This window comes from Cebidichthys violaceus, unplaced genomic scaffold (genome assembly GCF_023349555.1).
Source record: "Cebidichthys violaceus isolate CVI_PGR_0920_01 unplaced genomic scaffold, fCebVio1.0.p SCAF_8, whole genome shotgun sequence".
In the NCBI taxonomy this organism is placed as follows: Eukaryota; Metazoa; Chordata; class Actinopteri; order Perciformes; family Stichaeidae; genus Cebidichthys; species Cebidichthys violaceus.
In genome coordinates, this window is record NW_027176964.1 from 4,764,571 (window position 1) to 4,790,451 (window position 25,881).

At 41.8% G+C, this 25,881-nt stretch overlaps 1 protein-coding gene across 5 annotated transcripts in view; it reads right to left on the minus strand.

The window, feature by feature from the left end:
• ctnnd2b (catenin (cadherin-associated protein), delta 2b) overlaps positions 1-25,881 on the minus strand; it is a 168,947-nt gene that overhangs the window by 90,926 nt on the left and 52,140 nt on the right. For 4 of the 5 annotated variants that reach the window (XM_068738059.1, XM_068738058.1, XM_068738056.1 and 1 more), the window contains exon 3: positions 20,296-20,408. In XM_068738059.1, the coding sequence (XP_068594160.1) occupies positions 20,296-20,408 (113 nt within the window). Of the gene's footprint in view, positions 1-20,295; positions 20,409-23,918; positions 24,025-25,881 lie in introns of those variants that run through there. The other variant, XM_068738060.1, reaches the window with a different exon arrangement.

Here is a 25,881-nt window from a genome sequence, read left to right on the forward strand (position 1 = left end):
GATTTAAGACCAGCTTGGAGCCATAAAGGACTCCGTAGAGAGCATGTGATATCAAAGGTGAGCCCTGAACAGCACTCGGAAGCTGTTTAAGGTGTGAGTTAGAAGACAACCTGACACATTTGACATTGCAGAATCTGAGAGAATGCAGATAAACGCACGCAAGACGGACGCTGATATTGTTGAAAAAAACGGAACTCCTGCATGAATTTCCTGCTGCATTGGTGGCAGTCAGACAGTCCATCAGTTAGCCATGGGGAAAAAGGCCCATGCACATCCCAGGACGCCTATTGTTGGACCTTTAATTACCGTCTGAGCTGGAAGACGGAGGACCCCGGGCGCGCTCTGCAACTACGTGCTTTATCTTGCCCCGGTCACCTGAGTTTTACCTAATTGCGCATTATGTTGGGAACAATGGCTAACTGTTGATGCTTTGTCCAGGTAATATGTGACTCGTCTGAGTCTCATATCTCAAGAGGGGAGACAATTGAACGGGTTGAAAATGTCAACAGCCTTGGGAGACTGCAGAACATTGCTACCCAGAGTTGGGGCTGCGTGGTGCATAATGCATGGCCGGATGGTGTAATGAGATCGCGGGGGATTCTTCAACCCAAGGCTTAGGCCTCTGTGCTCTAAGTTGGAGTCTGCCCTGTTGAGGGGGCCTTGCACAAGACACTGAATCCAAGGCTTCTGTAGCAGACCCTGACCTCTAACCTCTTAAGGGAGACTTTCACCGCAGTGTTGTGCTGTCATGAGATCTGACCAGAGAGTAAATTCATCCCAACAGAAAAACTGGTCCTTTCATCCAACCCTTAAAATGACCGATGCTTACATTTTTTTAACAAAGTGAAACTATGACACTATTAATAAGTCTGTGGCAACTAAAAATGGCAGCACGACTATGAAGAGGTCGCACACACGAGAAGTGTGTGCAAGACGAGGAGCATCTTTTATTTATTTTTATTTATTTTTTTAAATAAATTTTGCTGAAAGTTAAAAAATACTTTGTCCGTTGTAGTCTTAGTTTGTTTAAAAAATCATTAAAAAAAATCAGCACCAACTTTAACCGAGTTGTCCTAACTTAATCAAACCCTAAAGGCACCCTGCAAAGTTTCTGTGGAATCAAAAAAAAGTTATAGTTACATTGTTTCCTACAAAAATGTGTCTTCGGGGTTTAATGAATATGTTGAATGCATATCTTCCCTAATAAAACATCTGTAAAGCCGATTCTTTAGATATTTAAAATCTCTCATTGCGTACATCAATGCTAGCTGTCAGTCTCCTTCACTTCGCTTCGTTGGTGCATTTCTTGGCGCGTTGGCGACACCAGCTATGAATCAGTGGGGTCTTGTGCATGCATGTGTGATACAAACACACATGCATGCAATAAAATGTTACTCCACAGTGCTGCTAGTGGTCAAAGACTCCACAGGCTTCCATATAATAACAATGTATCCAAAGACGACGTGTAAACAATATGAATTATAAACCTGAATCTGCAGCTTTGTAGCTAATTTCAGCTCACTGTTTAGTGTCCCGCGGTCATTTTTGTATGGATCAAATGCTTTTTAGAATGCACTGAGGAAAAACGTCATCTTGGTGACAGGGGCTGCCTGATCAAAAAAAGGAGGCAAATAACATGTGTATTTTATGTTGTATAGCTGGAGGACACTGGAGGCCAAAGCTTGAAAATAAGATATTTCCTAAATTTGTTTCAAACAGAGAGAATGCGCAGCAGAGAGGGTCCTCATACGAGATTGGAACACATATGACGTTTTGTGTGTGTGTGTGTTCGCGCCAATGTCACCAAGTCCGATTACTCGTACGCGACGAGCTTATCTGTTAGAGCACGTGCATCCCTGCTAAGGTAAGAGGGTAGCGGAGAAAGGACAATTTGTGTGGAAGCAAATGCAAAATGAAATAATGCTGGCTGCCAGCAGCGCTGCAGCAGATTGCAATCAACCCCCAAAAAAGTAACACCAACTGAATGCAAAGCTCTGTGTCTGGCTACGGCCGATAATATTTTTCTTTTGTGAAATCCTGCTCTTTTTCTTAATAAAAAAAGCTCAGCGTGAGCTGCCAAAGCTGGAGCGAGGACAGTGAAGGTGACGGTGGATATCAGTCTTCGTCTGGGTCTGATGTGCAGGAATTGAGCCGAGGCGGAGGGGGGACTTTATTTCCCTCCCCTCCTCCCTTCCTCCCAGCCCATCAAGACAGAGGGAAACACGAGACCCTTTGAGGCGAGTGATTAGAGCGCAGCAGGACGAGGCGCAGCTCGCCCTTCCTCTTGCCCTGTCCACATGCTCCGAACAAATGGTCGGAGAGGAGCAGAAGTCTCCCGTGACCCACTAAATTGGTCAGATTGACTTCCTCGACTGCCAGTGTGGGAGGCGGCCATCTTGACTCGGGGCCAGACGTTAAACGAGAAGCAAGGGGGGAGGACATGTTGGTTCTCCGTGTGAGACCAGACGGTCTTTCCAGAGCTGCCCAGGGACAGATTTCATCTCTCCATGTCTACTTCTCTCTCGGGCAGATTAATAATCTCTCCCGCGCTGCCGATAATGCGGATAAAAATATCTCTTGACAAGCACGATGCCAGAAATGATTGACGGTGTTACATCTCTCTCTCATGGTTGCTGTGCCGGCATTCGAAGCAAATTTCCCAAAAAACGAGCCTTTTGCATGACAACAAAGTCTGAGAAAGGAGCGCTTCAGGACTTCACAGAGTGGCGTGATCAGTCATCTTTTTTCAGCTGAGCGCCGCACAAACAACAGCTGATGTGTGCAGACTTCAGTGGGCCAACGCGCTCCACATCTCCTCCCTCCCCCTTTTCCAGTTATCAAGGGCCGAAATATTGAGCCTGTCAAGAGCTATGACTACGTGTTACTGTCAATAGACAATACCTCCCTTTGGGACAAGTGCTCAGAGGACATTGTGTTCAAGACGAGGACAGTGTGTGGGCTAACCAGGCAGCAAACTCTGGTTCTGCCGAGTGAAGTCAATGCTGAAGTGTCTTAAAACTTGCATTCTTTGTACTGGCCAGCAAAAATAATTCCGATTGTATGGAAGTCTATGAGAAAATGACTCTACTTCTCACTTGATTTATTACATCAGTAAACATTGTAAACCAAAAAAAAGAGTTTATGTTCTCAATCTCTAGTTTCAAGTCTTCTTCAATACAGTATGATCTTCATTTAGTAAATTATGTCCATTTATAATAAAATAGACCATAAAGCGGAGTATGCTTTACGGCGGGTTTACTGTGATTGACAGGTCGTTGCCACTATCCACTACTCCACATTCGAAATATGGTAACTTCCGTTCATTGGCTGCAAAAAATACAACATGGCCACGGCCGTATTCCAAGATGGCGACGGCAAAATCCCTTAACTTGAGTCTTCAAAATGGTCGTCCACCAACCAATGGGTGACATCACAATGACTATGTCCACCTCTCATATACAGTCTAGGGGCTAACGCACACTCTCAGGCAGGGATGGGCCATCATTTTTCCTGAGGGGCCAGCGGACACAGACATCTGAGGCTTTGCTAGCTAAACTGCTAAGGCAACATGCTCAGAAGATGTTGGTTCTCTTTGGATCGACCACCATATGTGAACAAATGTTCTCCGTGATGAAGTTTAACAAATCCGGATACAGATCCTCTCTCACTGACGATCATCTGTCAGCTATCCTTCACATATCCACCACAGACATTCAACCTGACTTCAGTGCACTCGTTCAAGACCAACACAGACTAGATTTCTCGAACTGAACTGAAAATGAGGACTACAAACAAGTGATAAAAGTACTAATTTTGCAGAAACATGATCACTGTCAGTGTTTTACTATTATATATGGATATGACATATGTATATTTGTTTGGATCATTATTCCTGCTGCAGATGTTTAAGGTGGAGCTCATTTTAACTCCTTTATACTCCTTTATGTTGTTCAGTTTGGGTAGTTAGGAAGGATTTGAAAAATGATAATGCGCAAAGTAACTAGTAACTAAAGCTGCCAGACAAATGTAGTGGAGTAAAAAGTACACTATTTCCCTCTGAGATGTAGTGGAGAGGAAGCACATTTTCTCACTTCTCAAAAGCATATGTAAAGACTGAAATCTAGCAATAGCTTAAAATTACAGCATAGTAATTTAGCCATATCTATTAAGATAATATAATAATAATACAATAACATTAGCATCCAGTTGAAACAGTTATACATTTGACCACCCTTTTACAGGCTAATTAAGATAAAATGTCACTAAACATGGTTGTAAAACACAATAAACACACAATACCTTGTTCTCGTTCCAGCTAGGTGCTTAACCGTTAATAAAGTATCCCGTATTGCACAGGAATATCTTACAAACACTTTTCTTTTAGTACACACCGTCAATTATCTTACCCTTTTTTTATACGAGTTCAAGTTATACTCTCTGCCGGTTACGCCAGAAGGACTTCAAAATAACGGACCCGAAACGTAAAAAGGCACTTACAAAATTAAAGCTGTCAGGAAGGGATTCATCTTAGGGAACTCTTCAGAGTCATTTACAAGGGGAAACTCTAGTTTAACAAGTGTCACACAGCTGCTGTCAGCGGGTTATTCTGAAAGGTCCCATGTTCTTGTATTCCACTGTCTGGAATCATGTATGACAGAACAGCTGAGTGAGTTTCATTTCATAATGGTTTCTACACACCTTGAGTGCAGACCAGAGAGAGAGAGAGAGAGAGAGAGAGAGAGAGAGAGAGAGAGAGAGAGAGAGAGAGAGAGAGAGAGAGAGAGAGAGAGAGAGAGAGAGAGAGAGGGGGATACATCGTCGTTTGCCACAGAATTTTTTAGCAAGATGTTTGGAACTAGTTTCAACACCCTGTAGATGTCAAGTGGCCACATGGTAAGTTGATTAAAGTGTTAGTTTCTGTTATCTAGCACAAAACTGATTGAAGTCTTTTATCAGAGGTCAAAGTAATTATAAACTGCTGCTAAAAATGTAAATAAAAACTGTTTTAATGTTTACTTAAGTTAATCTCACATCTAATGTAGGGGTTCTACATTCTGACCATCTGGTCAAATTGGTCCACATTTGACAAAGTACTCGATGGGGTCCTAATCAATACACATGACAAGTGTGAAGTAGATCAGATGAGCTGCTCTCAAGATATGTGAAGAACACATTTACATGCAAACAGAAATTCCTTGCTTTATAGTGACCTTTAAATGGTTTATATGGTCTCATATAAAACAGCTTTCAGCATCTACTTGTTCTTTAAAGCTTGTTTCTCTTTTAATTTTATCAGTTGACGATACAGGGACACACACACACACACACACACACACACACACACACACACACACACACACACACACACACACACACATTTCCATCTATTCAGAGGTCACCTGTCAAATGGTCACCAAATTTGAAGGTGGAGCTAGAGGTGCTGTGAATCGTGTGTGCTTGTGTGTGAGGAGAGGTGTGATTAGGGGGAAGTAGGAAAATATTTCCTACTTCCTACTTTCCTACTAAGTTTTTTATTAGTGCAGAATGCCAAAATGTGATGTAATATTGTGGAATTGGTGCATAGTTGTTGGTAACCAGACATGTACAGCCAACAACAAGCGCATCACTGTTAATTGTTATGCTGCAATCGATTAGTTTCTCATCTGCTGTGTGTTGTCTTCCCATAACCAAATGAGTTTAGAATATACAGAGTGATGCATTGATGGCACAGGCGTTTGTTTCGTATTGTGTGAGAATAATTCAACATCAGTTTGGTCTGCAGGCGTGATGTTCATGCCAGCAACACTTCAGAAGTTTGCGGCTTGAATGTCTCTACGGCATCACCCGGATGTGCCAATCACCGGGACGAAAGGAATACATTAATGTTTGGGTGCTTTCAATGTTTAAATATAGCTAAGTGAAACACACATCCGTATGCAGTTTTTTCCCAGTTTTTTTTAAAAGTTGTATTTTGTCTTATTCTATGTATTTTTGGTAATTTAAATTTCCATGAGTTTCTTCTTTTTTCAGTTTTATAGCCTATTGTGACCTGTTGCCTTTGGATAAAGTATCTGTACAGTGTAATAAAGACATGTTCTTTATTCTTAAAATGAAAACATTTTGCCAAAGTGATGCCTCACTAAAGGGAATTTGTGTCCACGATGCTGCTGCCTGGACAAGTCCTCCTGGAAACCAGATATGTGACACAGCCCTGGTGCCAAAGCGCTGTGTTTAGCCTATAACTTTTGCGGCTGTAGTAGCAGTGCATGTGGCCATCTACTCTCGTAGCTAGCTAGATGTCACACACACACACACACACACACACACACACACACACACACACAAACACACGCGCACACACACACACACACTATCAATAGCCAAGTGCCAGGTCTCCTTATCACCATCGATCGGGTCCAGCCAAGTTACTTTACCGGATGGCAGACGTCCAGCCCTAAATTAAGGAAAACATCAGTTTGTAGCCAAAATGGCCGTCGATCTGTTCTCAGTCCCTTTGTGCTGCTGCGGCGAACTCCCAGGTGTGTGAAACTGTCATGATTGAACTAAAATAATTAAGTTTATGAAGTCTTTTTAATCAACAGTTGATCTTATATAATAGGTCTCCTTCACTCCCGTCATCAAATTTGTGTCTGATACAATTTGACATACAAATATATCTGCAGCATGACATCAATGAATGTTTTTTTAGTTTTTTTTGTGACACTACGGTTATTGTTTGGTTAGATTTAGGCACAAAAGAGCTTGGTTAGCATGTGCGAAGTTCCTCTGTTACCTTTACTCTATATTGGGCACCATAGGGCCGCAATATACCTTAGCAACCTGGGCCATGTGCATTGACAGCATTGTAATGTGGGGCTTTGAGGTTGTTTGCATTATTCACTGTCTTTGATTCAGTTTAATCCAGCAGAAATCTTCCTTCCATCCTGACGTGTCACTTCTGAGAAAAGCAGAGTTTTGACACTAAATTGATGATTTTTTTTCAACTGTAGGTGCTTTGCATGTAAACTGAGAAGATACTGATTTCAAATCAGGTGACTAACTACAAGTTTAACACACCTCTTTGACCAAACCATTAGTGCAATTCATGAGGGCAGTCGCAAAAAACATAAAGGAGGAATCATTTTCTATAAGAACAAATTGCAGACACATTATGGCAATATGTTAACAAGAGTCCAATAAATCGTATAAAAATGCCCAAAACGAAGAAAACCAAAATGTACAACATTATAGCAGCTTTGCATTGCATTTCTTCCAGTTTACCCAAATACTGTATTTAAGCTTGTGCGCTTCAGAACAGGCTTCTTTCAAATTAGCGTGAAATTGTATTTGTGTGTTTGAGGGGATGTTTGTGTGTCTGCGGGTGCAAAGTCTCCCAGTGTGTGTGTGTGTGTGTGTGTGTGTGTGTGTGTGTGTGTGTTTGTGGAATAAGGAGGTTTTCATCGGAGCTTAACTATGACATTTGTGTCTCCATTCTGCTGGCAGATCAATAAAATAGTCGCAGATGACTGTACTAACACTGGGAGCCGGTTAGCGCGCGCACACACACACACACACACACACACACACACACACACACACACACACACACACACACACTTAGCCGAGTGTGTGATTGTGGCAGACAGAGCCTGTCTGTGACTGTGGAGGATATTAGGCTTATTAAGAGTGTCTGGGTCTCAGAGTGACTCATGCTAACGCAGTGTGTGTTTGCAGGGTAGCAGGTTAAAAGGGCTTAACATGAGAACGCATCCCCCCCCACCCGCCTTCCTTGCCTCCTGGCTCATTCTGTTATTCCCTCGCTCCATCCCTCTCCCCACCTCCCTTCTCGCTCTGCGTCCATGTTGACTCCCTCGTCTGTCCTCTTTCCAACCCTCTGTTCTCTTTTTTTTTCTGCATTCCTTCAACACGTTTACATTTCATTTTCAAAAAGACAGACTTTCTCTGACTGTAATTTTGGAACATCTTTGGAACGTTCTTGTTGTGTTCAAAATAATTGTGGAATTTCAATAGGACATTGTAAATATATTTTATATATATATATATTATAAATATATCTGACAATATCAAGAGGACATTCACACTGCAGCTCCAAATTATGCCTCAATATAAGTGATAAAAGGCAACAAGCAAAAATGACCTGCTCCAGTGCAAAGTGTCTAAAATTATTACTCCAGTATATCTTTGTAATTGGCCTGATTGTTGTAGATTAAAAACAAATACACACACAACCCAGTCCCCAGAAAAATATGTTGGCACATTATGTTTCTGCAAATCTCCGGATATGTTGAATGTGGACATTTCACAAATTTGTTTAATATCAGCCTTGTATCATGCTAGCAGAAATGCACAATGACACATGGTTAACATTGAGAAACGAATGATTAGATTTCCACAACAAAACTAAGGTTAGAAAAAACATCATGGTTTGTGTTTAAATAACAATGTCACAACTAGGGCTGCCCATGAACTCTCACTTGCCTAATCGGTCATTTTGGTCTTATCTAGCACCACGACCTAGCATCACGACCTAGCGCAACGACCTAGCCTGAAGACCTAGCCTGAAGACCTAGCGTGACGACCTAGCGTAACAAACTAGTGTAAGGATCTAGCGTAATGACCTAGCATAACAATGTAACGTGGCATTTTAGCATGGCAGTGTAGCGTGGCAATGTAGCGTGAAAACTGTAACAACGTAACTACTTAAATAAATAACAACCTGCCTTTATTGGACGTACGGTTACGTTACAAGTGTAAAGTGAACATTTACTTTTGGTTTCACAGGGTAAACAAACAGCGGTGGTAAACAAACAGCAGTGTAAATGTTCAATGGCCATTCAGTCCATGGCCCAAATTAGATGTGGTTCTAGAGCTCTTCAGAAAAATGACCACAAAAAAATGGGACGAGTATGGCTAAGATCCCCACAGCGGTAGACGTTGTTGTACAGTCGACGTATTAGAGAAATGACAACCCTGACATCATGAATATTTCTTTAATCTTGTGGAAGACTCTAGATTAACAGCTCATAGCAACTGCTTCCAGCTTCCATGACATCTGGAAATGAAGTCAGCAGGACGGATAAGTCACTCACAGCAGATAATTCAGGACCAAACAATAGAAAAGAACTAACACGAACATAATGTGGGGCTGAATAAATGAAGCAAATTTTTAAGTTTCTTAGGCTACTCCTTGTTTGTGGTAGTCCAGCTTTGTCTGTCATGAAGTAAACTGACCATGCTTTCCTTTTTTTTTTTTGCCCATAACATTAAAAGAATAAGTGCAAAAGAAACAACCTCTACTCCATTACAGACAAACAGAAAAAAAAATGTTTCTACTTCCACTCTTGCGACTGAAGTCACAGTGTGTGAAATTGCATTGAGTCTTTTGCTAGATAAAAAGCTGGCGTCTTACCACGAGTCTGAAACAAACAGCACTATGCGGACATTTTCGGAGCAATACCGAAACTTTTGGAAACCTGAAAGTGATGAGCCAGATTTGTTTCGGTCACTGTGTACACACCACACCCCCCCATTTCCCATCAGGCCTCACTCTCCTCTCCATTCATCTGATCAACAGGGACAGCTCTGTACAGACCGCTGACCTTCTCCTCCCTCCCTCTTCATCTGCTCCCCTCTTGTTGCTCAACACTGACTCCAAAAGATCGATACGCGGAGTACAACAAACGCCAGTGTTTAAAATGTGACTTCGCACCCCCCTTCCTATTTCCTCCCGCTCCCCAGATCAATAACAAGGACACACGCATGTATCCGCCGCTGTCATCATCAGGCACTCGGCCTTCTCTGGATCGATTGAAGGTTTTAAACATTAACATCCTCTTTGCCTGCATCATCAAAAGCGGCACCGTCATTATCATTATAGTCATTGTACCGTCCATATTTACGAGTTCACAGAGACTTTCAAATCCAAATGGTTAAGGAAAGGGAGAAAGTGCTGAGCATAAATGAGAGCATTCAATATCAAAGGCCTCGAATGTCAGAGAGAAATAAAGAAATCTAAAGATCACAGATTACTCATTGAGGCACGAGTGCACTGCTCTGATGTTACACCAGAATTTGCTTTGCCAATATCAAGATTATTTTTTCTCTTTTCTTTTTAATAAATCCAAACGTTAAGAGCCTTTTCAACTTTTCAGAATACCAGATGGTTCAGCCGGGCTGGTATCAACATACGGGGATGATGGCCGAGAGGTAGTGGCCTTTAACTAAAAGTCTGTTTCATCCGGGCACAATGTCGGGCATAACCTTTCAGAGCGCTGGCATTTAGAGAGGAGCGTGTGATGGGATTCCAGATGATGCAGTTTATCAGCCTGATAGAGGGGAGCCTATTATGTTCCAACCCCCTACAAAAACACAAAAACGTAAAAAAAAAGACCCACCTTGATAATCCTGGAGTAGAATAAAGGTTTGATCACTGCAGTCACTAAAGTAGTTTGAATGTTTGCGGGGTCTCACAGACCTCAGTAATCCGTGGCTTATTTCACCACATTTCATCAAGGCGACGAGGTCATGACCATAAAGCATTGTTCTTACACCAAATGAGTATTGTTCTGTGTGTGTTATTTAGGCTATGCATGAACAAATACATACATTCACAGGCAAAGAAATGTGCAGTGTGTTAGAACCCAGGGTTGTACTTCTCTTTTATAACTCTTTCATGAACAGACTGTTATAAAACTCCAATGCAATGCCTGGCCATAGCATAGCCATTGCAAGTATTTATACTTGTGTGCTGGTGTGACATTGGCGATTGGAACCGAGGGGATCATGATGTAGTTGGAGCTAATAAATTACTGATGAATTACTGCGATTCAGTCCACGTTGAGAAGAAGGAGCAGCAGGACATGCTAAGGAAGAAATGCGATGCTACCAAGCGGTCCAATCACAGTTGTTGCTATCTGCGTTAGCGCAGCGTGGGGTTAGCCCTGAAGATAGCGACAACTTCTGAGCAATGAACAATAGAAACACCGACAGCCAGTGGAAATCCATCCGAATTTACGGCAAACGACTTTGCAGAGAGAATCATCATTGACCCCTGTTTGATAAAACAAACAGTGTTAGGACACTCAAGAAGAAACTCACAGCAGCTGTTACTTACAGAAGTAACAGGTCAGCGATATCCATTTTGAGGCTCCGACACCGGTGCCGCTTTTTACAGACCATTATGATTCCTCAGTGTGGAAGCTCACATCCTTCTCGTCCTTGGTCCTTAAGATTTCTTAATTTTCACATTCTGCAATTATCCACCAAATGACAGCCTCGCTATAAAACGTGGTCTGTGTATGATTACAGCAGTGACATAAAACTACAATTGGAGTGAAAAGTCATGGCAAAGCTCCTGCACAAATCTTTGATGCTCTGTTCTTACCACCTCTCTGATTCTTCAAAAAAAAAGTCCACAATCATATCGAGGCCTTCAGCTCAACTGTAGCTTAAGTCACTACACCTTTGTGTTACTCTGGAGGAGGCATTGCCTTCGCACAGGTAGCAGCAGTATGCCTCCTTTATGACTCAGCCATGCAGCGAAGAGCAAGCTCCTCGTTGTTGGGTGTTGTTAAAAAAAAACATCAGTGGATAAACATAAAGTGTGCAAAATGAATTTGTCCGTTACATAATTGACCTACTTCACAAGTGACTGTGACTGTGAGATTGTATGGTAAAACCGCACAGCATGTTTCCCTAATTGGCAATATCAAAGCCATATTTATGTAATCATGTGGAATGTGCACATGCAGGGCCAGGTGTGATTTACTTGTATGTGTTTACCTGGGTTTGATTATTTGTTGTTAGGTTATAGAACCTGTGCTAAAGAAATTAATAAACAAGACTGGACTCAGACATGTGGCATTTAAAAGACAGTTTCAAGTAGCATATGCTGACAAAAATGACAATAACAGCAATAACAATCAAATTTTTTATAAAGAAGTAACATTCAGCAGCCTGTTAGGACCCAAGGGGCAAGTAGATACAGAAATAAACAGGCAACTTTGGAAAAATGGGAAACTGACTGAAAAATTAAAGACAGAATGACAGGGCGACCCCAACCAGTCCGCTCCTGCAACACTTAAACCCCAGCCAACCTTACCCAAACCCCAACCAGTTATCTCTCCAGCTGCTACATCCTAACCCCGACCATGGCGAGCCGAGCTATGACAAATACTAGTCAGATGGGAGGAGCTTGGCAAGCTTGTTTGATGCACAAAAGATGTGTTTCTATCACGCTGCAAGCAAACCAAAGCACACTAAACACCACATTGACTTAAGTGGGTACACCTTTTAGCAACAGGTGGTTTTAGTGCGTAGAAGGTAGCTATGGCAACTGGATAATGGGAGAACAGCAGCTGAGGAAAGCAAACATGATTTTGTTTATTTGTTTTTTTTAGGGGCTATAGTGGGGTTAGTTTAATTCTCTATTGGGCTCATTAAGCTGCCTATGGGAATATGACTTATGTGATGTAATCTGTTGATGATGATGGGCAGTTTTGATTGGGTATCTATTCCTTTCTACTTTAGTTTATTCTATTTCTTCACAAATTGTTTTAGATCATTTGAGTCCGGTCTGCTCTCCATCACTGAGAGGAGTGAATTAGCTGTCTGACTGACTGGGGTGTAAAATGTTTTGTCTGACAGGCCTGATATTGTCTCTTTGCGTGTCAGAAAATGTTCTAATAATGCTAATTCTTCAGATTGCCTCCGTGGGAAAACGGTCCTTCAAAGGACTATTAGAGACTTTTCTTGAAAAAGATTTTTTATTTATTTAATAAAGTTTTCATCGAAGCTGCACCCCTTCCACAAACAGCTTCGTTAGCCTGGGTGTGTTGAAGAGTAGTAGAGGCAGAGCCACAGCGCTGTGGGTCGAAGCTGGCAGCTGAGCGCCCTGACAGCTTCTGGGTAATGGGTTCTCGCTAGCCGGGGTTGCGTTTTCCCGCCAAACAAGCAGCGTTGGTCCTCGCAGGGTGCTGTGGCTACTGCCAATGCTAATGCACACAGACACACACACACACACACACACACACACACACACACACACGATCACCACTCAGCAGCCGGGCATCCGGTTACCAGAATATACAATCTGGACAGCTAAAAGAGGCAGATGAAAAGCCCACCCTGTGAGGAGGCTAGTCCTCAACAAGCAGAGCGGAGTGGGCGCAAAGGTGCCACCAGAACTCTGATATCTGTTTCTGCTGGGCTGGTGTGTGCTCGCTGTCAGAGGTCTACTCAGATGATTAGATAAAAGGACTGTAGCCAAGGAGCACGTAAACACTAGGCAGAGTGAGGCATGCACCAACACAGATAACAGAGAGATGCACTGCACATGTTCTCTGTGGTGTTTCCTCCCTAGTTATACTTCTTTAGTTTCTTTTACTTTCCAAATCAGATTGCCAACCCATGATGCAGCGGGTCAAGGTCAGAGTGAACCAGCTGCTCCAGGATTGCTTTAAAAATGCAACCAAACCTATGCTCTAAGCAAGCTCTTGACTGGTGCAGCCAAACCCAACTTACAACACGACAGGGCTCAAAATAATTACTCTTAACCGCACTGCTCTGGCAACCTGACCTTGTGTTTGGATTGGCGGGATCGACATTGTGAGAGGCGGGATGAAGAGGGTGAAGAGAAAAGACAATATGGTAAGAGAAACAAAATAACAAAAAGAGGATGAGTAGGGGGGGAAGGCCTCCCTACAGTAAAGAAAATGTTCCTTCAACTTAAGTAACAGCTGGCAAGACAAAAAGCGTGGCTTATTTTAAAGCAGCTCATGGATTCAGCATTTTAAGCTATTTCATTTGACTAATGAAATATGTCAATATGGCTCCTATGGCGATAAGCGGTAAATGCAGGTGTGTTTGGGGATCTTACTTCCCAGAGATCCAAACACTGTCGCCGCTCAATATATTTCCCTGGAACACGGTTCGTAAAACTGCAAAAGCAAGGACTTTCATCAGTGGGCCGTAGGTTCACTCTCCATTTAATTACTTCATTCGGCAATAGATAGTGACTTAACGGACTATGAAGGCAAATTAATGTCAAAATCCGTGAGTACAAATGAGTACAATATTTACCTCTGAGATGTAGTGGAGTAAAAAGTACATTGTTTACCTCTGAGACATGGTGGAGTAGTGTTTAGTGGCGGATTAAAAACCTCCTTTATACCGTCACCTAGCGTCTGTGTCGGAAGTGATATCCGGCCAATCCAAAGACGAGGATTGTAACCAATTAAATCTAGTGATACAATAGTGTTTGCCCACTTACTAGACTTCACTTAAGTCACTATCTATCGCCGAATGAGATAACTAAATGAGGAGTGAACCTCACTGATGAAAGCCCTGGCTTTTGCAGTTTTACGAACCGTGTTCCCGGGAAATATCACGAGCGTCGACAGTGTTTGGATCTCTGGGAAGTGAGATCCCAAAACACACCTGTGATTACCGTTTATTGTCATAGGTGCCGCCAAAGAGAACGAGACGGAGATCTTCCAGATGTAACTTCAACTTCTATTACCAACCACATCTGGTCTTTATACAGATGTTTTAGACAATATTTCTAACCATATTGTGCTTCAAAATCCGCGAGCACAAATTCGATCCATGCGCGCGCATGTGTCGAGGTCATTCGCGTGGATCTAATTTGTGCTCACAGCTTACTTTGGGCGACAAATAGAAAAGAGTAGTGCTTAAAGGGTGAACACAGACATCTACAATACAATCAAAATCATGGCAATTTACCATTTCCTTCATCTCCACCCCAGAAGAACCACCGAAGTATCCCCTTACAACATTGCCATTTGAGGCGGAATGGTCCTTTAAATAATGAGGCGACGTACATCGCGCTCATCTTTCGGCAGACAAAAACATTGTCTCCGTTTGACTGATAGAGCGACACACACACACAGTGGATTTGTGCCTCTTGAAGTGATAAAGCAGTGGCATATGCCGTGGCAGACACTGTGACCTGTGGTGACTGATTAAAACTGGAAACAAAGGCAGAGCTGAAGATCTCATTAGCATCTCTGAAAGTCCTTATCCTGCACAACACAACAGGAGTCCTGAACTGCCGGCCCCCTCACAGCTGCACTTAAGGCTCATTCTTAATTCAACTTTTCTGTGGTTTAGCCCAGCTGCCTATCTGGGGACAGATTTCCATTATTTTAAGTACTTAATTGCTTACTTTTTAATAGAGCTGTCAAATTCAAATAATACAGACAAAGAAAGTCAACTGAAAGGACTTCTAACATATAAATAATATAAATAATAAAAAAAAACTTTGGTGCATGATTCACATATCGATTGGTTTTGGGGATTCCCTTCTGGTGACACAGGAAAATCTGTATTTTCAATAATTCCAAGGACACATAAAACACTGTTACACAGTCCCATCCTCTATTTCTTTCTACCTTCTATGTAGACAATATCTATCTGGCATCAGCCAAGGTGTCTGAAAATCCCACACAGTCATTGTATTGTCCCCCGTCATAACAACACCGCTGATATTATATCTACAGTGCCTCGACTATGTAGCTGTTGTTTGTCTGGGAGTAGAAACAAGAGATGCCCCTTTGAGAATGCCAATAATGCTGCATACACATGGAATCGACCAGACGGTAAATGTAAACTTAGTGGGCGTGAGCAGGACGGTGAAATTAGGTGAGCCCTGCAGAGAATAACAGCAACGATAACTATCTAAGTACAAACATTTTTCTGTCCATGTAAATTCTTAACAATATGACATCACCATGGCAACATATCGTAAGGTGTGTTTTGTTTTTGCCACCATGCCACTCCGTCCGGCTGTTAGTTTTTTCTCGTGTGGTCCAGAAGGTGTTGTCCGTCCGCCTTTTGTCTGATTCCATGTGAATACAGCATAAGACTTCCTGTGATGGGAGTTTTCAGAGAAACTATGCTTCCTGGCTTCTGGATAGTATTTCAAGACAGTATCATGTTTTAAATGATATATTGAATGTTGGGACCATTTGGATTACTATGGGCTGAGAGAAAACAACTGTTATGGGCTAAAAACAAACTTGCTTAGGAAAAAAGTAATAAGTAGACTAAGATCTTTTTTTGTCATCTGGTTTCAAATGTCAGACATGAACCGTTGTGATCAGCTATTGCTGTTCTAAAGAAAGCAAAAGTAACTAGAATATACAGCTTTCCCATTTACAAACAATACCGAATATATGCATAGTCAACTGGAAGTAGAGTAACTTGCTAGATATTGAAGTATATTTGTTTGGAACACTTTCCTTGAGGCTACTTTTTCATACTATACAACTGACAGCGCTAGCTAGCTAATGTGACAGACATGCACTGAATTAAAGTGAGAAATTGTAGCTTGAAGCAAGTAATGCTAATGCAGACAAAACCAGTAAATTAGCTTTTGCTAGTGGTGATAAATGTTTCTAGCACTGTCCCAAACTGCAACTGGACAGCCTGGATTTAGAACACAGTGAGACACACTGCTACCAAAACATTTTTGCTTTTATATAACACACCTTGCTGACAAAGAAAACGTTGTATGGGCCAAAATGCATCTCGGCCATGCTAACATATGATAACCTCGCTAAAAGCAAAGAAGATAGAAAGGAACTTACATAAAAAGCTATTAATTTACTACAGCTAATTATCCACCAAAATGACAAAAGGAAAAAACTCAAAACACCGCAGCAATTTGAGTTTAGTTGTACTTCCACCAAGCTGCTGAGAATATATTCAAGCTCCTAGTTTAATTGCTGCGCACAGTGTCAATACGTCTCGCCACAAATGCTACCAAGATAAATCCCTGTTCATGTCTTGTAGCTGCAGATTAAATGTTGCCCCTTCTGTTCGCCGGGACAGGCAGTGATGATTCAGAACGGCAACAATACCAATGTTTCAGAGGAGATTGGGCAATAAATCCTTCATGCTTTAGGCACTGCAAACTTCCAGCAGTGCCTTGTTGTGTTTTGCCAAACCATTTGTCCATTCGGTAATTACCTCCAAGTCCAACAAAGTGGATATAAAGCAATGGCGGACGGACATTGCGGACGCTCTGCTCCTCACTAAATAATAAACCCAGCTAATCAAGTCAGCAACATGGCAGCCTTTATTCCATCTGTGCGCAGCTGGGTGATGAAGTGGAAAACGTGTTTTTCTTTTGGACTCCACACCTCTTCCGTCTCCCATGGTTGCTGCTGTTTTAAATGGGGGGCCCTCGATGCAGCCCTGTGAAAACGTTAAGGAGCTAAACGCATCACCAGTTAATTAGACTGCTGAATAAATCGGGTTTTAGACCATCTTTCGGCTCTTTGTTGGTCCACCCTTCAAATTGAAACGAGAATTACAATGCGGGCAGATGAGTAATTAGTTTGAGACTGATGGAATCCCCACTCGCTTAACGGAATCAGAGAGTATAATAGATGATGGATCGTGTGCGTCTATTAGTGCGAGTGTGTGTTTGTGTATGTGTGAGAGAGAGTGAGACAGAGACGGGCTTTAATCGTGTTACATTGTCCAGAGAGGCAGGCTAAGTGCGTTACCACTATTGTGTCAGGAGGGCTGTCTTCACATCACGGGACGGTATGGAATGAGTAGAATGTGTTCTTTGAAGCTTGGCTCCAAACTCAATCAAGCAGCAGATAATATGACACACTGTACACAGTGTACTTCCTCTCATAATGAAAAAAAGAAAACAGCAAAAAAAACACGAAGGCCCCGAGCAGAACAATGGACACCTGTGACAGCTGCGCATTGTTTGGTTCTTTTTAGCAATTCTAGTTTTTAATGGACAATTAATACTGTATCATGTTTACAAAGCTGGGGATTTACTTTGTGCCATCGGACCTGAGCCAACATTCAATTTAAACTACCAAAAGCAGACGCTTTGATCAACCTGGAGGGTTACACTGACATGGTAGACACAATTTTGCCGCAAAAGAATGTAATTTTGCTCACTGCTGTCACTCTTGATTATCACAAACGAGGGAAATTAGTGAGATTTGAAGAGATTAGTTGTGTATGTTAGCACAACACAAGGTCATGTCTGTGTTCAGCTCATGCAAAATGCTAAAACAAATATATGTTGATTTTTACTAATGACACTTTGGCTGTAACACTCTAATACAGGTTATAAACAAATCCACATAGAAGCGTTGATTGATGCGAAATTATTTGATCATTAATCAGTTACATGATCATCAAATCCGGCTTAAAGCTGCAGCCGATGTGCAGTTAAGAGCTTCAGGATTGCAACTTGATCCTGTCAATAAACTGAAGTCTGCCAGTGAGTTTTTGACAGATCTATAGCCTTTCTTGAAGCACACCTTACACATACAATCAGGTCTATAAGAGGTCTCAAGTTATCATCCTTGGGCTTTTATTGTACTTATTTATGAAAATGACTCTGGATTGAGCAACATGTTTTATAGGGTGATAACAAATGAATTGCTTCATGTCCCCTTGACCTCCCTGTTGTTATTCTGCGTGTTTATTATGAGTATCAAGAAGAGGGATAATACTAGTTAGAGCTGATAACAGATACTGTGGGTTCTCAAAATGAGGTCAGCTAATGTGAACATAATTACAAGAATGTAGCTGTATTAAAACATTTTTTTGAAGTAAAAACAGCTCTTCTTTTGAACTGTTAAACATTGAAGTAGAATTAGGTGGGAAATTATGAATAATTAATGAAAGTGACTTCCTTTTTCATTAATTATGACCATCCATTATGTTGCATGGTCACAATCTTTAAACCAGGCTAGCTACAGTATTTACAAGCTGAACTCAATCAATGGTTTTTAATACCAATGGATCGAATGACTTTGGGCAGTATGAAGAACTACCACCCAAGTCTGCAGTTCTTCGAAGCGTTTTAGCTTCTTTCAGCTCATTGTTTTGGTTTTAGAACTTGCAAGTTTGGTAAGTTTCACACTATGGTGCTCTACGTACCCCTCTAGCGTCAATTTTTGCATGTGTCAATTTGCGCTCCTTGCATTTCAAAATAAACTTCCCCTTTCATAGGAAACAACTTGGTTAGGTCAAGGAAAAGGCCATGATTTGGGTTAAAATAAGTACATTAGGGTTAGGGGTTAGGGTTAAGTAGGCCGCATTACGTATGCAATGTACCAACGTATTTTACATAAAAAACAATGTTGACTTCCGGTTTCACACGGGACTCTCGTCATCCCAAACGGAATTTGTCGCTCTTCATGCCACATAACCTCACTTGCTCCTTACTTCCGCCATGGCCACAGAGAGCGTCATAGTTTGGGGCGACTGACCAAGCTGCTGTATTTGATGAGTTGGGAGTGAGAGCGGGTTGGCTATAACAACTCAATATGGTTATAATTTGTCAGGTTGTATACAAGTTGCCAAAAATTATCCATTAATACTTATTTAAATTGGACCCACGTTAAGCAAACTAGCTAGCTAGCTCTGTCGTAGAGAAACGTCTGTATTTTGCCAATGATAATTTCACTGTTGAGCTCAGGTAGATGCTCTAGTCCTTTTAACAATCAATGTATTTGCTAAGAGGTCTTATGTTGTAACTATCTCTCAAAATTATTGCCATTACTTATTAAAGATAAATGCTACACATAGTTCCTTTGATTATGCAGGCAAAAGTGAAACTACAGCTACCAGATCAGGCTGGTCTCATCCAGCATTCGTAGCAAGACCTCCAAAAAAGAATTCATAGATATCCCACACAAATGTTTTGTATGTTATTGTATGTATGTTTTTGTCACGTACCTTGTGTACTTCAGTAACGGCACTTCCACGGTTATTTTAACCCAAGCGACGATCTATTCCCAAACCTAACTATGTAGTTTTGTTGCATAAACCTGAGTGTCCTGTGAAGACGGAAGTTTATTTTAAAAATGCTGTATATGTGTAGCTGGCTTTCGAGAGAAAACGTACAAATTTTTTTTTTAACTTTTAGGATATCATATGAACCATTGTATGAGGATACATTGACCAGAGGTATGTACAGTATCTCTTTCACTATGATATGTGTTAACTGTGTGAAATTGTAAGAAAGCAACAATATAAATAGGTATGTGGCAGCTCTGTAATAGGTGTATGGGTAAAGGGGGTGAAGGATCACTGGTTTCTCTTGTTCTTTTTAAACTGTGGTTTCAATCATAGAGTTGGATTTTTGGACACAAATCAAGGAGCGTACCAGCTGTCTAGCCGGTCACCTGCGAGAGCACGACTGACACACACGCAGGTCAGAGTGCGCAGAAGAGGATCTGACAGGCGGGAGACAAAACCACACAAACACACCTGATGCTAGTCATGCTTCCAGTCTCAGAGCCAAGCTTGCATCTCTCCAACTGACTGGCAACGATCTGTCGCTCGGCTTCCAGCTCCCTGGTCAGACGTTCAAACTGCAACTCCTGGAGAGAGAGAGAGAGAGAGAGAGAGAGAGAGAGAGAGAGAGAGAGAGAGTCAAAACTTGCTTATTTACGGTCACATTCGTCATCCTGAACCTTACTTTTGGCGACCATGGTCTCTGACACGTTCTGCATTGTTGTGAAATGGACTCTGCAGTCTGTCGTGGCAGAAGAGGCCAGATAGCGCTGTGTCTGCCACTGTTTCACGCCGAGAGGAGTGTGATTAAGCCGTCACAAATATGACATTTGTTATTCCGCGACTCGAAAAAAACCTCACGAAACAGATGAAGTTTTGGAATGATGGATTTTGTTATTTTTTTCCCCATGAAAGCTTTAGCCAAATGCCTCCCTGACAAATCATCTATACACTCTATAGTGTATGGAGTTGCATCTTGCTGTTACCACGTGATAACATCACCATCACCCCAGTTGAAGAACATGTTTTACAGTGTAGCTGCCCCCGGAACAAACACTGTCACCTTCACCCTAAAATGTGTGGCCTAATTCTAATTCCATATTCTATATGCACTTGCAGAAATACAACATGTGCATACTAACAGGTAGATGTAAACTCACTTGTGCAAAACAACCCAGCAAAAATGTGTTTTCTTACCCTAAATCTCTCACTTTTTCAAACCTCTAAACTACGAAAACTGCATTTCTCATTTCTCAACTTGATGAATCCATGACTGTTCATGAGGAGATGTGCGTTGCAGAGATCTGGTCATTAGTAAAACTGACACATCTAAGCGTCTTTCATGTGTAAGGCTGCCGTTCTGCTCCAGGCAAGTGTCGTTCCCAAGAAATGTAACACTATCAGGTGTTATATAATGGAGGGGCGCACACCTGGGCAGTGACCCGCGGGAGTACTCTGAAGCAGCTGTCTGAGTGTGACAAAAAACAACTACTGTAAAAGCTGGCAAGCCAGGAAAAAAAATGAAACAATGTAGAACATTTTTGTAAACTGGCAGACCATGATGCACATTATAAATATGCCTATTGAATAGGCACATTTTTGCGTAGGCAAACTATAAATTATTACACAAGAGAACTGATGAATGCGACAAGATCTCTTAAATCACTTTTATGTACCATCTAAAAATGACTGTGTTCATCTTCCATGAGACCCATTGTTTTGATGCTTAATTTACGCTGTTCAATGTGCGACGAATAACCACCAATTAACCGGTATGCAAACAAACCAACAGCTGATTATAGTATTTGTGTCTCTGCTGTTGGCTGCGATCATTATAGCTGATTATGCATAACTGATTTCACAAATTTGTGCAAAGAAAAGATGAAAAAAAAAAAAACTTAATTAGTCCATTTGGATTGTAGATAGTTTCAAATGCAAACTGTGTCTGCGCACAGGAGCAGCAGCCTTGAAATCATGATTTCAATCTTAAATTGCTTTCTGACAGTTTTCTGGTGGGTTTCTAGATAATAAAAGTGATGGAATTATAATAAATCACGTCAGGACAGGAGATGTAATCAATCAATCAATCAATGTTTCCGCGGTCAGCATTTCAATACAAAGGAGCTGCTCTGACAGAGATCGCAACTCATCTAAAAGCAATAACATTCTGAATTCAAATCTAATGGAGCTCCGAATATTTCATTTGGTTTGATGATCAATTGCTGAATTTTTATAGTAAAACTGATCCAAGCGGAGATTCTGTGTGTGAGGATCCTGGAAGTGACACAAGCGCTCATACAGTGCATGGCGTTACATGTGTTACTGTTTCGCTCCTCTGCCTCATGTTCTCTGTACTCATCTGACACATTGCAACACGTGGAACAAGGTGCGTGACAAATAGCCTGCTGCGTATCTAACACTGAACCCTTGGGGAGTTCCTGGCCACACAAAGCTATGTACATTCACAAAGCTATTCCATTAATGGTGAATAAAAAGTCAGTCTGCTCTGTTGGCACGGACACGGCCAGAGAGGCAACTTTATAATGTTTTCAACACTTAAAATGCACTCAAAATATCACTGACAATAATAAAACAATAATCTTATTCATAATAAACAATGTCTGTTTCAATCTTAAGAGCGCTGATGATGTCTGAGGCAGCTCCAGGCGTCCCACCATAATGATAGGATGTGATTATAATGAAGCAACAATGTAATAAGTTAAGAAATCAAACTGCAGATTTTACCATAATTATGCATCGTCCTCTTGCTATTAAAGGGATAGTGCGGTGAAAATATTCTATGCCATCTGCTGTGTGTGATACCCTGACTATGGATGAGAACCCCCTTCAAAACACCTGAACTACCCCTTTAATGGTAACTGCACACACATACAGGCACGTACGCAGAATCATGCACAGACATGATTGCATCTGCATGGATTCTGCAGCTTATTAGACTCACTAGTTATATTAACAATGGCGGGAAAATATAAAAGCTTCCCATTGACTTTATGACACAGTTGAGTGCTTTGTGCAACTACCAAACAGCTGAGATGCTCTGTTGTAGAACACTAAATGTAACTTCTGTCAGTGGGTGCAGAGCAGTCTGTTGATGTTAACATGCTGTAATGCTCGCACGCGCACACACACACACACACACACACACACACACACACACACACACACACACACGTACAGTGCTGTGAAATCACTCAAGTGTGAATACTGCGAGAGTAACATCCCAACTACAACGTGATGATACACAGATGTGTTTGCGCTGCACGGTGGATGAAAATGCAGCCGGCTCGATAGAAATAGTACGAAAGAAAAGAAAAGAAAGGAAGAAGAAGAAAAAAATCACCCGGCTAGATTAGGTGTATGTAATTTTTTTTATCAGAAAGTGGCCTGAGATCAATCGTCACAGTGTTAAAAGTTTTTAGCATGGAGCCAATCATCTGCGAAAAAACATTTGGTGTCCATGATCTCATTGCTTAACGGCTCATTTGAAGATAAAAAAAAGCTGTAATCTTTTGATGTAAACACAAAGCAGACACTTGCTACAGAGCTACTAGAAAGCAGAAATCACACACAAACACACACAAAAGAAACTGCACTTTTATACATCTTTTCCCTGTGTGGTCTAACTTTTTTTTGCAATCAAATCAATCCAACTACCTTCATCAGCTGAAGGAACTAAAGGAAAACCGAGGACGAAAAAAAACCCTACTTTGAGGCGACATCGCCAGAGCAGATGAAGGGAGAGATGAAATGTTTTGTCTTTTGTTTATTTGCTTGTTTGGCACTGAGTGGCTCGGCGAGCTGACTAACTAGCTGGATGGCGAGCCATGAAAATTCAGTTGTACAGCTTCTTCAAAACATCCAAACAAAAGCAATCTCCCCCCCCCCACCCACCCACCCACCCCCCTCTCCCTTACTCTCCTCTCCCTCCTATTCAGGGCTGACAATCAGACACCTGTTACTGCAGAGGGAGAGGCCCAGATCACAATGTGAGTTATTCTCAGAAAAAAGTCAAAAGGCAACAAAAAAAAAGGAAATAATAATAAAAAAAAAGATTTGGAAGTAGTGAGAACACATACCTTCACATGGACCATGCTTCACAGAGAAGACAAACAAAATCACAGTGAGTATCCCGCTTCTCTTTGCTCCCCATCTGGTCAAAAAGCAACAACAACACTCGCTCTCCCTCCTCCAAACACTCATCTGTCCCGGGTCAAACACAGCAAGTGAGTAGAGGGACAGAGAGAGAGAGAGAGAAAGAGAGAAACTCCAGTGTCACTTGAGCTGACTGCAACTCAGCCCCCCCCCCCCCCCCCTCTCTCTCTCTCTCCCTTTCTCTCTGTCTACGTCTCTTTCTCTCTCCCTCCTCGAGGGGCCGCGAAACACACACACGGTGTTCACTGAGGCACAAAGGTCCCCATGGCAACGGAGCATTCAGAAGCCCCGTGGCATTATTTATGCAACGTTGCATCACAATGGGCCCTCCCACCGGCCGACCCTGCCGAAAAAGCCTGCCTCGCTCTCTCTACCTCTCTCCCTCTCTCTCTCTCTCTCTCTCTCTTTCTCTCTGACCAGACCATCTGCATGTCTCCCTCTCCTCCCGCCTCCCCCCCAAGCCACCACCACTGAAAAGCAAGCGGTGAGTTGTATTAGGAGGAGGTGGGAGGCGGCGGGAGAGACAGAAGATGGAAGGGAGGCGAGATGGAGGGAGGCGCACACATCTCAAAACAGTACACTCATGCCTACACACAAACACACACATGCCTTCACACACTTGCATACCTTATCCACAAGCTGACACACACACACACACACACACACACACACACACACACACACACACACACACACACACACACACACGTAATCTTCACTCAGCCGTGGCCTGACAATATTTTTTTTCTCTAATATTGACAATATTGGCTGCTATTATTTGCGCAGACTGAGAATGTGAAAACATGCTAAGTGGAATCGTGTTACTCCTTTACAGCAAACATGTACGTGCTGTTGTTCATCAAGATCATCTTCACAAATGACACCACTCTCATGATTTTTGAAGCGTGAATGCATTCGGCGGAGGAACAAAAAGCTAACGCTATAAATTAACTACACCGCGGTGACATGACCTCACCTAAAAGATAAATGAGGACTAGTGTTTTCCACCGCAGACGGCAACCCCCGGTCCTGAAGAGTGAATCTGATGCGGAAGTGTCACAAACTTGCACTCTCTCTACTAATTATCTCCTCTGGTTGCAAAAAATAAATAAATAGATTGTATAGAAGTCTATGAGAACTGAGACTTCTCAATTGATTTATTACATCAGTAAACATTGTAAACATGAGTTTATGGTCTTAATCGCTTGTTTCAAGTCTTCTTCAATACAGCATGATGTTCATTTAGTAAATTATGGTCCCATGTACAGACCATTAAGACCAACAAATGTTTCAGCGTGAGCTTACTGTGATTGACAAGTCAAATACGGTAACCTCCGTTCACTGGTTGCAAAAAGCAAAGGTGGCGACGGCCGTAATCCAAGACGCTGACGGCCAAATTTGCGGAACTTGAGGCTTTAAAACAGCATTCCACAAACAAATAAGTGACGTCACAATGACTACGTCTACTTCTTATAGACAGTCTATGGTTTGACGTGATGATGTTTTGTAGTGTCTTTGTGCCACTTAGTAGCAATAGCCTTTTTCAAGAAACATTAAAGCTTAAAAACTTACTTTATATTGTAAAATAAAGCTTACAAAATCTCTTCGGCTTGTGTTAACCACAGACCTTATTTCAGGCATCTAACCAAAAACCCATTAAAAAAACAACTGACTTCGAGGCGAGGGAAAATGCTGACTCATTTCCAGGTTTTAGGACTCATCCTGCAGCACTCCATGATGAGCCAGAGAGCCCAAAAGAGACAAAATCATCAGAATAGCCTATTTTTGCACAAACCACTTTTATATAAACTCCCTCTAATAGCAATCAAAACTGGGATTTTGTCAAGTCAAATGAAAGAAGAATTTCAGAGTTGCAAACTGTCACTT